The following is a 17,276-nucleotide window of genomic DNA, read 5'->3' as shown; positions in this document are numbered from 1 at the left end:
TAATATCAATATATTGCCCAGCCCTAGTGGTACATGATCTTGGTAAGCAATTTGACAACATTGTTGTAAATATTTTGGGTGCATCAAAAAGCGTCGTTAAGATACCAGCAGACGAGCTAATCCAGCACAAATTAGTGCATAAAAAGTCACCAAAATAGAGTATTTTCACCTCATAATTAAATTAGAAATCAACTAATCAAAACAGCAGCGGTGGAAGGAGACTGGAACTAAATGCTCATTTAGTTTGAACATTGTCCTGTTATCAGTTTTTACAGGAATAAGTGGATGTACTCAGATATTTTATTTGAGTAAAAGTAGCAGTACCAAAGTGTACAAGTGTGTACAAGTAAAAGTCCTGCATTCAAAATCATACTTAAGTAAAAGTACATAAGCATCAAAATATACTAGTATAAATATAAAAATACTCATCGTGCAGAACGGCACATTTCAGAATAATACAAGCATCACTAATGCGACGCAAATATTCACTCGGGTATAAGGTGTCATATGTCATAATGTTACATATTTGTAAAGCCCTCAAATATTAAATATTATTTGGGGCTATATAAATAAAAATGTGGGGGGATTTGAAATTAAGATGAAGTCGTAATCTTTACCCTTTTTTTTGGCATTTTAGGGGTTTATTTATATAGGACAGCTGAAGACATGAAAGGGGAGAGAAATGGGGAATGACATGCAGCAAAGGGCCACAGGTCGGAGTCGAACCTGCGGCCGCTGCGTCGAGGAGTAAACCTCTACATATGGGCGCCTGCTCTACCAGCAGAGCTACCCACGCACCCACAATCTTTTCTTTCTATGTCAACGTTACAAGATAAGTCAAGATTTAATAGTTTTGTTTAAAAATGATGTGACAGTAAAGTGATTTATTTACTTTCTGTAATAATTGTGGTCTATAGGCACATTTGTTATTTTCTATGTTGAAACTATGTCTATGACATTCAAGTTTTGACATACAATTTAAAACTGAGTTATGGAGATGGTAAATAAAAATTATGACTTTTTAAATTGAGATTATAAAATATGTATCATATCCAATCCACTTTATTTCTATAGCACATTTTACAAACAAAGTTTCCAAAGTGCTGCACAGAAAACTCAGAACATACAAAACAATTAATATAAAATTATTTAAACAAGATAAAAACATCAGTTTAAAAAAAAAATATATATATATATATATATATATATATATATATATATATATATATATATATATATATATGGAAAAGAATAAAGACCACAGTGGACCACATAACTCACACAGAATTAAAAGCCAAAGAATAAAAATGTGTCTTTAGACGTGCCTTAAAACACTCAACTGTAGGGGCAGTTTGGACATGGAGGGGCAGGGCATTCCAGAGTTTTGGTCCAACCACAGAAAAAGCCCTGTCCCCCCGAGTCTTAAGTCTTGACTTGGGGACCACAAGCTGGAGCTGGCCCTCTGACCTCAGTGTCCGCGCTGGCGTATAAATTTGGATGAGGTCCGAAATATATGTTGGGGCCAATCCATTCACAGCTTTAAAAACAAACAATAAAATCTTAAAATCAATCCTAAAACTAACACGTGCATTGTGTGTTTGTGCAGCTACAGTCTTTTCTGGAGGCACATGGTATCTTAGATACTTTTCAGTCAGGTTTTAAAGTATTTCATAGCACTGAGTCGGCACTTTTAAAGTTTTTTAATGATCTGTTCTTAATGACAGATTCTGGTGATTCAGCCATTCTAGTGCTTTTAGATCTCACTGCAGCTTTTGACACAGTTGACCACAAAATTCTTTTATCTCGTTTGGAAAACTGTGTGGGAGTCGGGGGGACTGCCCTAAAGTGGTTTCAGTCATATCTTTCAGGGAGATGCTTTTTTGTTAAAATAGGGGACTCTACCTCATCAACTGCACCTTTGAACTGTGGGGTCCCCCAGGGTTCAATTCTTGGTCCTATACCGTTTGCACTGTACCTTCTTCCACTAGGAACAGTTTTCAAAAAGCATGGCATCTCCTATCATCTTTATGCTGATGACTGTCAAATGTATATGCCAATCAGAAAACATGAGGGCAGCCCCCTGACGTCGCTACTTGACTGTTTAAATGACGTCAAAGAGTGGTTGGCCCAAAATGTTTTAAAACTAAATGAGAGTAAAACAGAGATTATGCTGTTTGGCCCCACTAATCCCATGATAGGTTTGGGTCCCCTCAATGACTTTGTGCATCCTGTAGTAACTATGTTACTTATTATTACATAATGTTTTACTTGGTGTGTCATTTATCGAAAATTGAGATTGTTCCAGCCACACAGCAAGAAATTGTTCCATTTTCACTTACCATTTATATTTGTATTACTCCTACCTTTTCATCTCTTTTATTGTTATTTTCTTGGCCAAAATGTGCTTCCCTAATGTGTGATGCCAGCAAGAGATGATTCATTAATTGTTGGAAGGAACCTCGGGAGCTGAAAATACGTATTACTTCACAAGACAGCGGCATTTTTAAGTATCACAAGAAATTCTAAAAGCCTGTTTTGTGTGAGAATTTTTTTTTTCTATTCTTTTTTTTTACATCTCATCCTGAAATTATTTCACAACCACCTCAGGGGATGCCCGTGGGGCGGCGGGATAATGTTGTTTTAGACGATAACATATGTGGATCTGTCCACTGAGTGGTACTTTTAATGGTACCTAGAGCCGGAGCCATTAATAAAAACTGAAAGCTAGATGAGAGAACGGTGTTTTAGTTGGTCATGTTTGGCCTCACAGAGACAGAGAGAGTTAGTGGTTGCTGCTCTGTGGAGATAATACATAAAACAGCTGTCGTAGAAGTGAAGAATCTGTGTTTTGGGGGAAGCAAGGGGGTGCATTCTTCTGTCTGACCCAGTTTGAAGAACAGAGGACTGATGGGAATGTAAAGAGAGAGAGAAGGATGAAAGACAAAACATGGAGGCGTGAATGAGTGCAGACAGACGAGGTGAAGTGACCCACATCTAAGAACATGAGCAGAAATAAAAGGGTGAAATGGGTATAAAGCGGAAAACAAAGGTGTGAAATAATGGAGGAAGAAAGATTGTATTATTGCAATATCACTTCAACAAATAAAGAACTTGAACGAATGAGTTTTTTTTTTATGAAAGAGACGGAAGTGATGAGAAACAGGCCCCAGTAAAACATGAACCACCGTGGGAGGCAGGGTGGAGACATGTTTATGTTGGGCTGAGCAGGAGCAGAGAGGTGGAGTGGAGAAAAAGAAGAAGATGAATGGAGTGGGAGGTGTGCAGAGAGAGAAACAAGGCATCACGGTAAGTAATGAAGGAAAAGCGGTCGCAATGATTGATCAGAGCTGTAGACATAAACCAGGATAACAGAACTGTCTGCACACACACTCCCTGTAAACTTGGGGAATATTTTCTCCTTTAAATGCTCCACTTTTCCTCAGAGGGAGCCCTGATTCATTTCTACAGATGACCACAAGGTGTCGCCCTTTAACAGTTTTTTTTTTTTATCCCATTGAAATGGTCCATTACAAACAAATCATTGATCATCACAGCTAAACACATACTAAAACTAAGAAACACAACATTGATGTTTTTCTCAGTAATCATGCATTGTCCAGATACTAGTGTCTTTGTTGTAGACTCTTTTCATCACTTCAATATCTTCCATGAGACACTTGTTTCTTGGCTTGTGATATAAATGGCACATTAATTGCATTTTCTATGTAATTTAATCACATAACTGACAAAATCAGGTATTTTAAGATGTAGCCTAGTGGTACTGGTGAGATGCCACACCTCGGTTGAGCACACAGAGACTTTCCCCTCCTGAGTATTACATTTCACATCATTTTCATTACTAAATTCTAGGTTTTGGCTGAGTACAAATGTAATCGGCCCATTTTGTTTGTTTTTTTTTATCTTAAAATAACTTAAGAACAAAATATTAATTAAATGTTAATTTAATTGACTTTTTATTTATCAATATGAAAAGTTAATATATGTAGCACATCTAATGTTCCTGTTCATTATGCTACTGAATAACATTTGTATGCAGTGAAAATAACAAATGACCGATTAGTCGAACTGCTCCACTGACCCAGTTGGAGAAGCGGCGATAGCTCTTGACTCGACTGATTTTCCTGAGAGCACAGATGCTCATGTTCTCGTAATGTCAAGGCATCTGTGATAAGGCAGTTAAACCGGAAATTGAGTAGTTCGGCCTTCAAATTAAAACGGCATAATGTGACGTTTTAAAAACAAACGCAATTGTACCTATCATCTACTGTAAAAAAAAAAAAGAAAAAAAGAAGAGTTATTAAGCGCTCATAATAAAGTCGTAAAATGTGCCATGTTATAAGCTCGGCAAAGATTGTGTACGGTAGCTTTAACCAACTGCGTAAACGGAAATGGTAGCTAATTCTTGGTAACTTAACACTGGATTGGCGTTTTTATTTTGAAGTGGCAAAAACACGTACTGCGGACAGTCGTATATAATTTCATAATGTTGGGTAATGTTATCAGACTGTAGCTAATGCTGTATTGTTGCCTCCGTAAGTACATCTCGTCATAGTCGCTTCTGGGACGAAGACTGACGCAAAAGCGTTAAGTTTACTCTGGCTACTGTTGACATTAGCAGCCTGCCATAGAAGACGGCGGCGGCGGCGGAGCAAATCCGAGTCACAAGACTTCTCCACTGAGCTGGAAGGCGGCTTTCTTTCTCCACGGGTAAAGTCAGGCCTTCATTTAGCATCTCCCGTCTTTATTCATAAAACTACATGTACATGGGAGTTGAAGGATGAGTGCGGTGACATTTAACTAAGTTAGCTGAACTGTTATTGTGTCTGTTTGTGATAAGAGTAGCTACACGGTCAGCGCGGCGGTAAAAACCGCGAGGTAGGGCGCAGAGCGTAGCGCGGCTAACGTTACGCGGTTTACCGCTGGGTTTATCGCAAGCGGCGCATGCCGTTGGAAACAAATGTGCATCAGAGCGCAGCTGTGCCGTTGCCGCCGCCGTCATCATCATCATTGCTTCCATAGATATATACATATATACTCGGTCTTGGCTACCTCTTCGACTATTCCTACCTCAACCAACTTTGAACGGTCAGCGGCAACGATGTCAAAGTTGAAATAATTTGAACTTTAAGCAGTGGGCCACACCGAGGGTAGCTTCCACCGCTCTCCTAAAGTAGGCTTAAATAAAAAGTGGCATAGCCAGCGCTGAACGGTCTTACCGCTGGTCATATGTAGCACGGCTAAACGCTTATCTCATTGGTCGCTAGGCTATTCGTCTTCTCTATGTTAGTATGCAAGTGGTTTCTTCAGCTGTTTTCAGTGCTAGCTAACTAAAAGAGCCGAAAGAAACTGCGGAAGTGGTTGCGAAAACGTCCCTGTAACTGGAGTTGCTCTGTGATGATGCACCGTGTGGTAGGACCAGTATTTGGCGTCCCAGTCGGCTGTTTTCCTAAGAGCCCCACAAACCCAGTGTTTTGTTTTATGAAAAATAAAGTTAAGTGGATAAGGGGAGTGGCTGTTTAAAGAAGCCGCTGTTGCTCTGGTGACAATGTTTCAGTTTTGGGTGAGCTTGTATCGAAAATACGCAGCCGACAGTGAAAGAGGTAAAGCTAGTCATTATCCCGCGGTGGTTAAACATCCCAGACGCTGTCGCTAATTGCTAAACGGACTCTGCCCTCTTTGTTGTGTAACAGGATTTGAAAGGATGGAAAACCCTGGCTACCGCAGCGGGAGCTTTGACAGCCTTCATCAGCCCAGCGACGACGACGATGACGAGATGGTGGACATTGCAGGAGCCACACTGGACTTCTCCACCACGGACGACGACCCCCCTCTCAGCTCAGGTAACCGCGCAGAGAATTGTTTTGGAGGCAAAGGTCCAGTTTACAGCTGGGGGAAGGAGTTTCCATAGTAGGCACTATTTGGTACGAGTAGGTTGTCTTTTTTTTTTTCCAACTAAAGATTGTATGCAAACAAATGGATCGAAATATTCCTGTGGTTGCAAAAAGGTTGGGGACTATAGGCTACGAGGATACTATCAGAAACATTATACAATGGGCTTCAAGATGTTGTAGAAATCTTTAATTAAAGTTTATTCAAACTGTTGTGTTGAATCGCCGCTAGAAGTCTGGAAACTGAAAGTCAAATCGGGGCCAAGTTGGAGGCAGTGGTTGAAGAAGTATTCAGATCATTTAGTTATATTCACTGCACTCATTTATTATTAAAAGTACTAATACCACACTGGTATACCACACTATATGAGTAACAAGTACAATATGTCTCTGTATAATGTAGTGGAGTGGTTGTAGAGTAGAAGTAGAAAGTGGAATGAAAAGACACAAGTAAAGTACTTCAGATTTGTACTTAAGTACAGTACTTAAATGTACTTACATTCCACCACTGCTTGGAGGTTTAAGGCACTGACCATGACCACCTATAATCTTAGGTAATATAACCTCTTTTATTACCTGTTTTTAAATTCCAAGACCTGTCACTCTGTAATGGCTCACCTGTTTGAATTGGTATTTAAATTGAATTGTAGGTGGCAGTAAAGATTTCATCAAACATCATAAAACTTGACTTACTTTGAACCCTCGTGTGTTTTTGTTTGAACTGAGAGATTGGAGGCTTTAAGCTTTACGGCCTTCAACTAGAGCTTTCGACAAGGGACCTGATGTCGTTGTTTTCTAACAAAAGGAAGAAAATCTATAAACGCTTGTGTGGCTAAATTGCTAACCTCAGATTTGTAGTCCTGGCACTGCAGGCTGTGATGAGTTGTTGGACTGCTGCAGAGTTGATGTTCTCAAAGTATTCCTGAAGCAGTGTTTTTCATGGTAGAACATGTAAGCATTAATAACATTGGGTGTCTGTAAGAGCCCTTAAGTCTACCGTTCAGTTATAGGCCTATCTGTAATCGCTGGGTACAGTGAGTGTGTGTCGCATGCTTTCACGGAGTCATGGTCATTCATCTGAATAATCACATACTACACGCGTGCGCACACACACACACACACACACACAGAGAAACTTACTGTATCAACCTGATTTGCTGTATTTTGGTTTGACTTCACATCAGAACATAAAAACAACCATTAAAGTGAGTTATAGTACTAGTAATGTTTGTGGGAGTAGCTCACCAACGTACTGACTGTTTCTGCACCAGGGCTGCCCGGTTACTGATGATGTCATCTTAATGTGTTGCCCCTTTAAAAAAAAAAAAAAAAAACTGCCCCCTAGTACAACAACCTCCAAATGGCCGGATATGACAGGCTTGCAGCATTATAACTTTTATTGCACAGGTGAAGAGATTTATCTCACATTAATGATTGATGGCTGCTTTGCTTATGTCATCATGACATCCGTGTAAGACCTCAGCAATTCACTATGGAGATGCCTCATGTTAGCTAACTGAACTAGAGATGCAGAAGAAATATCAGGTGAAGGATTAATACATTAGCATGTAAACTAGAGCGATAGTTTGGCATTTTGCATTTTTGGCTTGAAAACAGAGGTTTTTAGCCTTTTTTGTTTGTAAAGTTTGCAGCTCCAGGCAAGGTTATTGTTGAGTCACTGGTATTGATTAACAACCCTATTAACCTCCTGCAGATGTATGGTGGTTAATTTGCGCTGTGGAGAAGTTTAAATCTTACTTAAAATTCCCCTCAAAGTGATTCAGATTCCTTTTTTTTTTTTAAAAAAGAAGGATTTTATTTTTGCAGATGCAGGATTGGAGAAGAGCATCTTCTTCCAGAAGTTACCTAAGCAATAAAGCATGATAAAGAAATGTTTGAAGTTTATGCAGATGTTAGCCATAACCGCTGGTATTGTCTTATCACGTCAGATTTATGGGTCTTCCTTACCTCGTCTAAACTGAAAGATACCCAGACCAAGGCGTAATGCTGGGAGTTTGTGTAGAAGCTGAATGTTTCCTGCAACAACAAAACACTCTACGCTGTCTCGCTCGTCTCTCTCTCTCTCTCTCTCTCTCTCTCTCTCTCTCTCTCTCTCTCTCTCTCTCTCTCTCTCTCTCTCTCTCTCTCTCTCTCTCTCTCTCTCTGAAATAAAGCTGCCTTCAAGTGCGGTCGGAAACGTCAAGATATTTCAACAATCTGACGGAACACAGTCATGTTGAAATATAACGTTTACTTGTGCTACATTGGGGGGGTTAAATAACACAGCAAGTGGCCGGGTTAGCTCGGTTGGTGGAGCAGGCGCACATATGTGGAGGTTTATTCCTTGACGCAGAAGGTCCAGGGTTCGAGTCCGAGCTGTGACGATTTTCCTGCATGTCTTCCCCCTCTCTCTCCCCTTTCATATCTAACTGTCCTATCCATTAAAGGCCGAAATGTCCAAAAAATAACCTTACATTAAAAAAATAAAAATAACACAACAAGACGTCACACAAATGGGCCGTTTGTTAAGTGACTCCCCTGCTGCCGCACAACATGTGGCATTGACGTCTTTTTCAGCACATTAAAAGCAATTTGAGTTACATTCAAAAGTGCAATGGAAAATGTAGTATCAGGTGTTGCCCGGTCACTGCTGTCGTCATCATGACATCACAAAAAAAAAAAAACTCTTTTCTTCACAACATCTTTGCCAAAAAGAGACCATAAAGAAGATTGATTTTCTAACTTTGAGGACAAGCCAATGCATTGGAAATATGACCTCAAGTGATTCAGGAAAAAAAGCACAGTCAGACGGTGACATCAGCTGCCTGGTTACTACTGATGTCACTGTGACATCACCAGCACCACACCACCCCCACTAGTCGAAACAGAGAGATAAGACTGTGCCAACAGGAAAGAAGTCAAGAGGCAAGCTTTTCTCTCAATGGAAGCAGCTTCTGTTGGGTTGAACCATGTGTTTCCCCTTTGTCAGCTTTTTGTGGGGAGTGAAGAAACAGTCTTGTTTTTAAACTGACAACCATGCATTTTTAAAATCACACAATTGTGTGTGTGTGTGTGTGTGTGTGTGTGTGTGTGTGTGTGTGTGTGTGTGTGTGTGTGTGTGTGTGTGTGTGTGTGTGTGTGTGTGTGTGTGTGTGTGTGTGTGTGTGTGTGTGTGTGTGTGTGTGTGTGTGTGTGTGTGTGTGTGTGTGTGTGTGTGTGTGTGTGTGTGTGTGTTCCGTCTGATAGTAGTGCTTCGCTGCGTAGCCTCAGACTGATTATAATTGTGTTTCAGGCTCCGGGGAAATCAGGAGGCCTTCGGCTGTGAGGCCGGGTTAATTTCACCCTCCGCTGTGCAGAGTTCGTCATTAAAGGTCCGATGACATGGTGCTTTTTGGATGCTTTTATATAGGCCTTAGTGGTCCCCTAATACTGTATCTGAAGTCTCTTATATAGACCTTAGTGGTCCCCTAATACTGTATCTGAAGTCTCTTTTATATAGACCTTAGTGGTCCTCTAATACTGTATCTGAAGTCTCTTTTATATAGACCTTAGTGGTCCCCTAATACTGTATCTGAAGTCTCTTTTATATAGACCTTAGTGGTCCTCTAATACTGTATCTGAAGTCTCTTTCCCAAAATTCAGCCTTGGTGCAGCATTAAAGCCACTAGAGCCAGTCCCCCAATGAGCTTTCCTTAGTATGTGCCATTTCTGTGTCTGTAGCTATTGAGGAGGAGGAGGGGGGGCAAGGTGAAGGGTGGGGGTGTGGCCTTGACCAACTGCCACTTTGCTCCTTTGAAAGCCATGATGTCTCTCTCTCTCATGGGTTGGCCAAATTCTCTGGGCGGGCAAAGCAGAGAAAGGGGAGGTGACCTCTCGTTATGATCTCATAAGGAGAAGATTCCAGATCAGTCCATCTCAGCTTTCATTTTCTCAAAGGCAGAGCAGGATACCCAGGGCTCGGTTTACACCTATCACCATTTCAAGCCAATTGGGGACCTCATAAAGTGAAATTTTCGTGCCATGGGACCTTTTTTAAAGTTTTAGATCATTGGACGCCTGGTTAGCTCACCTGGTAGAGCAGGCGCCCATATATAGAGGTTTCCTCCTCGGCACAGCGGCCGAGGAGGAAACCTCTATATATGGGCTTTGCTGCATGTCATTCCCCTTCTCTCTCTCTGTCTCTCCCCTTTCAAGTCTAAGCTGTCCTATACAAATAAAGGTCTAAAATGCCAAAAACATAAATGGTGCTTTTATCTGTGATGGCAGATGTTGCTTAAATAGGACACTGTGCAGCTGTAAGTGAACACACTCCAGGTTGTGTCCTAAACAGGCCAAAGCAGTAAAACAGCCTGTTGTGACACTTAAATTAAAACATTGTCTCGGCTTGCATTTTTTGCTTTTTTTTAGTATAGAAACTTCCTCCTTTTCGTTCCCTCTCGAGGCAGTGGAAAGCCCTCATTAGCGCACACTTGAACTTGTTGCGAAGCAAGTCTTCTTAAAAGCCATTCTTAGTGCCGTCGTAATCGTTGAGCCTTGTGTAACCTGTTGCTCAGGGACTCATTAACCTCCAATGTTCATAGAGCAGAGTTTGAGCCCAGGAGGTGTTGCTAGTGCCAATACTAGCCTGGGTTGATATCAATGTAGTAGTACTCTTATTCCTCTGTCAGCAACTAGTGTGCAATAATTTTTTTTAACATTATACAAAACATACAATTTACAACATGAAATCCAGAAAGCTTTAGTACTTTCCCCATTTTCTAGTGAAGACATTCAATCTGGCAAACGTTTTATAGGACATTTTTCTTAAAGAGCCCCTATTATGCTTTTTGGGGATTTTCCCCATATTTTAGTGTGTTGTACTGTATAGTTTTTCTGTCTATGTATTAGATGTATAAAGTACAAAAAACCCATTTCACTCCAATTGGAGCTTTCTCTCCCACAGACAGCACTTTTTCTCAACTTCCTAAAATGCCGAATGAATGCAACCAAAAGACTTTTCTCAGATCTAATGATTGTAGTCTGTCTCCAGTGGACTTCTTTAGCCATTAGCCTTTAGCTGTGTTATTTATCATCTGCTCTAGCTTTTCCAACGTTTTAGACACAGATACGGTAATAATAATGGTCCAAAATGATGTGGAATTGCATTATTTGTATTGAGTTAAGGTAACATTATCTTGACGGATGACCCCTAAACCCCCGTCAAATACGTGCACCGAGGGAAAACGCTGTCTTAAAATAATCTGTCTGGCTATCATTAAACTAGTCTGGACCCAGCTTCTTATGTGCTTATCTATTTCGCTTAGGATCTCCTAGAACAAATAATCTTGGGAAGAATGGAACCTGGGTCCCTGCAATCCGAAATAGGTTATCGTGTCTCCCCGTCCAAAATTCCTAGACCTTATCACAGTGTCCTAGGACATGGAGTAATTGGCCGTCCTCTGTCTTACATTTCCAACAATTTGGAGTGTCTTTCAATCCAAGTCTAAACAATCTGGAAGGAGTCCAATAGAAGCAATGCATCTTGAAGGGAAGGTGTTCTTGAGCGGTTGCCCCCGGTTGCGGTGTATTTGCAGTATAAAAACCTTTTAACAGATAAAGGCATCATAACAATCACTCAGCTCATGTTTAGGGATCAGATGAATGGATAAGATTTTTTTTTTATCGTTATGCTTTTCATCCAATATGGTGTGCGGCGTTTTGAAAGACCACCATTCCCATGAAAGCCTTTGCTGTCTAAAGGAAGGAAGCATGTCACTGCTTGTCCTGGCCGCCTGGCTTTTCTGCCTCTGTGTTATTTTAGTTTTTGAACAAGATGAAGACTGAAACGAGGTGATAACAGCCAAATATGCATTCAGACTAAAACTGTATAGGGACTGTGTTGCTTTTATTGTCCCCATCATTTTCTTAGAATACTTGAAGTCATTAAAATTTACAGTGTGGACGCTCGATACCACTTGACCCCTGTAACTGTAGTAATGTTTTATTGACAAGAGGAAGCAGAGAGAGATGGCTAAGGAGCTGCAGCCTGGGCCTTGAACACACATATTTTTTCACTTTCTGGTTTAAGTGAGATAGTAGTTTTTTAGCATCAAAAAGCGTAAGAAGTCGAGAGGAAAACCAAACCATCTATCTTTGAAGAGATGAAAAAGTCAAAAAAACAACAACAACAAGAAGGGGAGCTGTATGTTCTGAGTTTTGAAACAAAATAAAAACTGTTGATCTTTAAAAATAGAAAGAAAAAGAACTGCCAGAGAGAGCCTGGCTCCGCCCTCCTACGTACTTCCGCTCAATTTTCATTTTCCTTCAGTACTCAGTCTGGGTTTGCGGTGTATTCTTGGGTTTTCTCCGGCCAAATATTTGGCGGTCCAATCAGCGAACAGAGGGAGTGGCTGAGAACGATGACGTTAACAGAAGTTAAAGCCCGAGACAGAACAATCTTTGCTGAGTTGTGTTGGTGGCCATGATGTTGTGGCCCTCCTCCCCACGGGGTTCGGGAAAAGTTAGATTTTCCAGCTCGCTCAGTTAGTGGTGAAGGGAGTTGGCTAAGGCTAACGCTAGCGATGCTAATGCTAAATATAAGCCGATAGTTGTTGTCGGTCTCCCCTCTTGTTGCACATGCGCATGACATACATCACGACCAAACGTTAGCGATTGGTTATGGCAGATCCAGAGTGGCTCTGGGCAGATCCAATAGTTTTAAACTTCAACAGAGTACCTGCCTTCAAGGAAGTTAACACTTGTCAATGGAGAGTGGCCAGACTCTCTGTACAAATGAAATGTACCAGAATCTGGTAGGACCAGGCTAGAAGAGAGGGGCTGTCAACACCTAAACTGGTAACAACAGGATGTAATGATTGACAAGAATGAGTCTTTAATACCACAATGTTTACTTTACGAGGTCACATGTGGCGACTGCATTAAACAGGAAACGGAAGAGGTGAGAAAAGAGGAAAGAAATGAGTGAATGGTCATATTAATAAAAGAAATGGAAAGCATTGTTTCATGCTAAGAATGGCGATTGCAGGTTTTTCTTTGAAGAAGACCAACAAGCTGTTAAATGAAACGCTTACCTTTGATCATCAGAACTTTTTTTGCTTTATGTGTTATGTAAAATCTCACATCACTGGCTTCTGCAGAAAGTGGGTAAAGTAAAGGTCAGGGCTGCACGATATGAGGAACATATGCGATAACGTTGAATATTGCAACACCGAAATGATTTGCGATAAATAAACAGATGTTTATTCAGTTCTGCTGCTTTCAGTATTCTGTTAAGAAAACAAACAAATTGCTTGTTGAATTTAAAACAAATGAAAGGAAATCATTTCCAACATTGTTTAATTGAACAAATTGAACATTGAATTGAATTTAAAGGCATCACTAAAAAAACAATGACCATTATGTTTGAAAGTGCAGTTTTCTACTGATATTTTCTTTCGAACTAACACAAAAAAAAATCTCCTAGTGTTGTAGCGATCTGCCTATCAATTCCCCGCGAGTCCGTTAATGTCAAATAGTTCACCAGAACCCTGGAATCAATTGCTGAGACGATAGGTTCAAGTCAAGTAACTTTACTAGTACAGTATTCCGAAAGTACAAAACACGTGAGTTCACAGACAGAGACTAAGTTTCCCTAGCATCCAGACATTAAAGTACGGAGCTCAGGTCCACCAGGCCTCTCCTCGATTGTGAGCCCCGTTTCTAACTGTCCCTCTCTTCCTATTGTCTCCTCTTCGGGTGGTGTCTTCTCCGTTTCCAGGCAGAGTGTGTGTGAGTTTGTGTGTGCACGTTTGTGCTGCTATCTTCACTGCAGCCAGGTGTGAGTCTTCTTCTTTGTCTGGTTCCACTTCCTCTTCTTGCTTCTCTGTAACCTTTTCCCCTCCACCGAAACAAACACACACCATCCTAACCAGTCATTTCCTGTTGTTTTACTTCTCTTTGTGGTACAGAAACAATTTCTAACACAATCACATTAAAGATGCAGTAGGTAAACCTTATAAAACTAACTTTCTGTCATATTTGTTGAAACTGACCCTATGTACGAGTAGAACTACACGAAGCAGGTAATTTAAAAAATCCGGCTCCTCTGGCACCACAAACAGCCTGTAGTGCGATCAGATGCACCAATCATGGCCAGGATGGGGGTGTCTAACTACCTGTCAATCACTGCTCATGCACACACATTCATTCTCCCTTGTGGGGGGAGGGGCTTAGGACACCGTTTTGGGCTTTAGCAGAAAAGGGGGTGGGACTGAGAAGTTGTCGATGTTCCCAATCCTACCTACGGCACCCTTTTAATAAACTGTATTCAAAGCTTTAAGCAAAACCATCTGTGCTAGCCTATTATACAGGGAATACAATAACTACACTCCACTCACAGCAATAAGCGACACAATTATAATACAACTTTAATACTGAGGAGATATTTCTACAGTGTCTACCTTTCGCAATGTGTTTTTGATGAAAACACTTTACATTGTGCAGCCCTAGTAAAGGTCATCCAGGGACATTTTGAAGAGCTGTTAATCTGTAACAGCTTTGCCTCAGTAGTAGTAGTAGTAGTAGTAGTAGTAGTAGTAGTAGTAGTAGTAGTAGTAGTAGTAGTAGTAGTAGTAGTAGTAGTAGTAGTAGTAGTAGTAGTAGTAGTAGTAGTAGTAGTAGTAGTAGTAGTAGTAAACATTCCTCTTTCATCCTAGCAAGGAAGAAGGGATTTGCTGAGCTTCCATCCATCCGTCCATCTTCGTCCGCTTATCCGGTATCGGGTCGCGGGGGGAGCAGCTCCAGCAGGGGACCCCAAACTTCCCTTTCCCGAGCCACATTGACCAGCTCCGACTGGGGGGATCCCGAGGCGTTCCCAGGCCAGGTTGGAGATATAATCCCTCCACCTAGTCCTGGGTCTTCCCCGAGGCCTCCTCCCAGCTGGACGTGCCTGGACCACCTCCCTAGGGAGGCGCCGAGGCGGCATCCTTACCAGATGCCCGAACCACCTCAGCTGAGCTAACATATTCTTCTTTTTACTGCTGTACCCTTCTTTACACTCATGCAGTCAGCAGCTGCCAGTACAATTGCAGACTTACTTGTAAACCCCAAGATGCCCGAGCCTTGTGGTCATAATCATGCTGACATAACTATTGAAAGGTGTGACTCAAACACTGAATGAGTCACATTCACAAGAACTCTGATTCATGTTTTTATCTTACATTATGCTTATAAAGGTTTGGTTTGAGATAGAACATCCTGCATAAGCTTTTTGTTACTGAGACCACTCATGAGGCCAGAAATCCTCTGGTGAGATGTTGTGGGCAGATTATAAGCCCGCCCATCCAGCTTCTCACTGAGATGTAGCAATTTCACAATATATATTATGGTGTCATCTCGGGTTCGGGTATTGTTTGAAATAGAGCCGTAAATAACAATAATTTTCAGTATCATTTTATCTACCAATTTGGAGAAATTCAGGAAATCCTAACATTTGAGGAGCAGGAACCAGAAAGTGTTTAGCAATTTTGCATCAGTGCAAGCAAAAGTGTTCGGTTTTAAATCAGGAAATATGTGATCGAGCAACACAACTAAGAATCTAATGCCGAATTTCAGGACTTGGCACTTTTTGATATTTAATGCTGCACGTGTTTCAGTCAGTTTGTTTCAAAGAAAAGTAGTTTGAATAAACAGCGTAGGTTTATTGTGTTCAAAACGTCAATGAAAGGAAATCTTGACTTGATAGAAATTCTTTCAAAGTGCTTTTAAAGTGCTTCCTTCCCTGTAACATCTGAGCCAGGTTTCTGTGAAGCTGTCTCTGTAGTTTTCCAGCAGGACGGTTGCATCATATCCTCATATTTAAACGTTTCTTTCCAGCACATGGAAAACTTTATCTTTATCTAATTGAATCTACCGCAGAGACGCACATTCCGTCTTTTATTCAGTTTTCCTCTGACCCAGTAAATAGGAGCTAAAAAGTTGGGCTTAGCAGAGCAATGACAGTCCGTAAACATGTTCCAGAGATGCTTGTTTGTAGTCGCAAAGCGTCACGGGGGTCACATGAGATGCCAATTCCCATGGCAACAAGACAGCAGGAGTGCAAGGTTCAAATCCTTACTGGAAACGTGTGTGTGGGTGTGTGAGAGGCATGAGGATTATGAGTGAAACACTGGTTAAGTTTATTCTCACTGGGAGTATCTTCTGTTCTGTAAAATGTAAGATTAGGTCTCTCTCTCTCTCTCTCTCTCTCTCTCTCTCTCTCTCTCTCTCTCTCTCTCTCTCTCTCTCTCTCTCTCTCTCTCTGACAGGAACAGAGTAAGTGCTGAGCTCAGCAGGCCATCCTTTACTGGAAACGAGCAGAGTTGCTCCAAGGACTGAGTTGCTGACCCATTTTTCTGAGAAGTACCAATACTGGATCGGTTTTCACTGTGCTTTTTGAAATATATCTTTTGCTTCTGGCGTTGGAAGTTGTAGACCGGATTCTTGTGTGTTTGGTTGCTTGACAGCGCCACCATGTTGATGTTTTAACATGGTGATGTGGTGATCACGCGTGGCAGCTCAGATGTTAGCACCGTCAGTTTTCCTTTTTAGATGCTCATGTTGGTCCGTCAACCCTGCGATAGACAGGCATCCTGCCCTGGGTGCACCCGCCTCTGTGGATGCTAGGATAGGATTCAGCTCCTTGGACTGGACAGTCTATAGAAAGTAGATGGATGCTTATTAAAATAAATAGCATCAATAATTAACATGCTTGATTGATTCAGAGGAAACCGTGTAGCACGACTGCAGCGTCACTATTACCCCTTGGCAACAACTTACCACTTTTATTTCCTGTCAATTTTAATGTCCGTGTTTACTTGTGGCAGTAAGAGCAACCATATTGCGACACCTCTTGGCTTCTTGTTGCCTTCTCCCGGGGACTTCCAAGGCCATAAGCTGAAACCTCTCATAATTAAGTTACTCACATGAATCACTTAATTTAATCATTGCAGAAATGTGCCATTGTAACTAACTTTGGGTTTGGCTTTGCACAGTTTTTCCAAGAAAATCAAGCCGTCAGACAGAAAGTAAGGGGTTAAACAGTTGCCACATTCCAGTCCCAGTCTTTTAATGTAAGCCTTTTCAATGTGGCAAAAGAATTTGATCGTGGTTTACCCCTATCTACTTTAAATACACAGTACTGTATATCTCATGGAGGTCTAACTTAGACCTTTTGTGTGACAGGAAGTAAGTTAACCTACTTCTCCTGAGGTCAGAGCAGGGTACGAATTAGTGGTTTAATTTCAGTTCAGTTCCAAAATGTTAACTTCATCATTAAGTGTCTCTGAAATATGTTATCAGAGTTTCATGATAGTTTAGTTTAATTAAATTCTGTTCACTACTTAATTTTGT

General features: G+C 41.1%; 1 protein-coding gene across 2 annotated transcripts in view; it reads left to right on the top strand.

Moving 5' to 3' along the window:
• The first annotated feature begins 4,443 nt into the window (after nt 1-4,443).
• The window catches only part of clcn5b (chloride channel, voltage-sensitive 5b), a 38,971-nt gene continuing 26,138 nt past the window's right edge, over nt 4,444-17,276 (top strand). Inside the window, exons 1-2 of one of the 2 annotated variants that reach the window (XM_039822510.1) lie at nt 4,444-4,728; nt 5,712-5,861. In XM_039822510.1, the coding sequence (XP_039678444.1) occupies nt 5,723-5,861 (139 nt within the window). In that variant the 5' untranslated portion in view covers nt 4,444-4,728; nt 5,712-5,722. Of the gene's footprint in view, nt 4,729-4,946; nt 5,622-5,711; nt 5,862-17,276 lie in introns of those variants that run through there. The other variant, XM_039822509.1, reaches the window with a different exon arrangement.

The sequence above is a fragment of the Perca fluviatilis genome, chromosome 14 (genome assembly GCF_010015445.1).
Source record: "Perca fluviatilis chromosome 14, GENO_Pfluv_1.0, whole genome shotgun sequence".
Classification (NCBI taxonomy): domain Eukaryota; kingdom Metazoa; phylum Chordata; class Actinopteri; order Perciformes; family Percidae; genus Perca; species Perca fluviatilis.
This window is presented reverse-complemented; position numbering and strand designations above follow the sequence as displayed.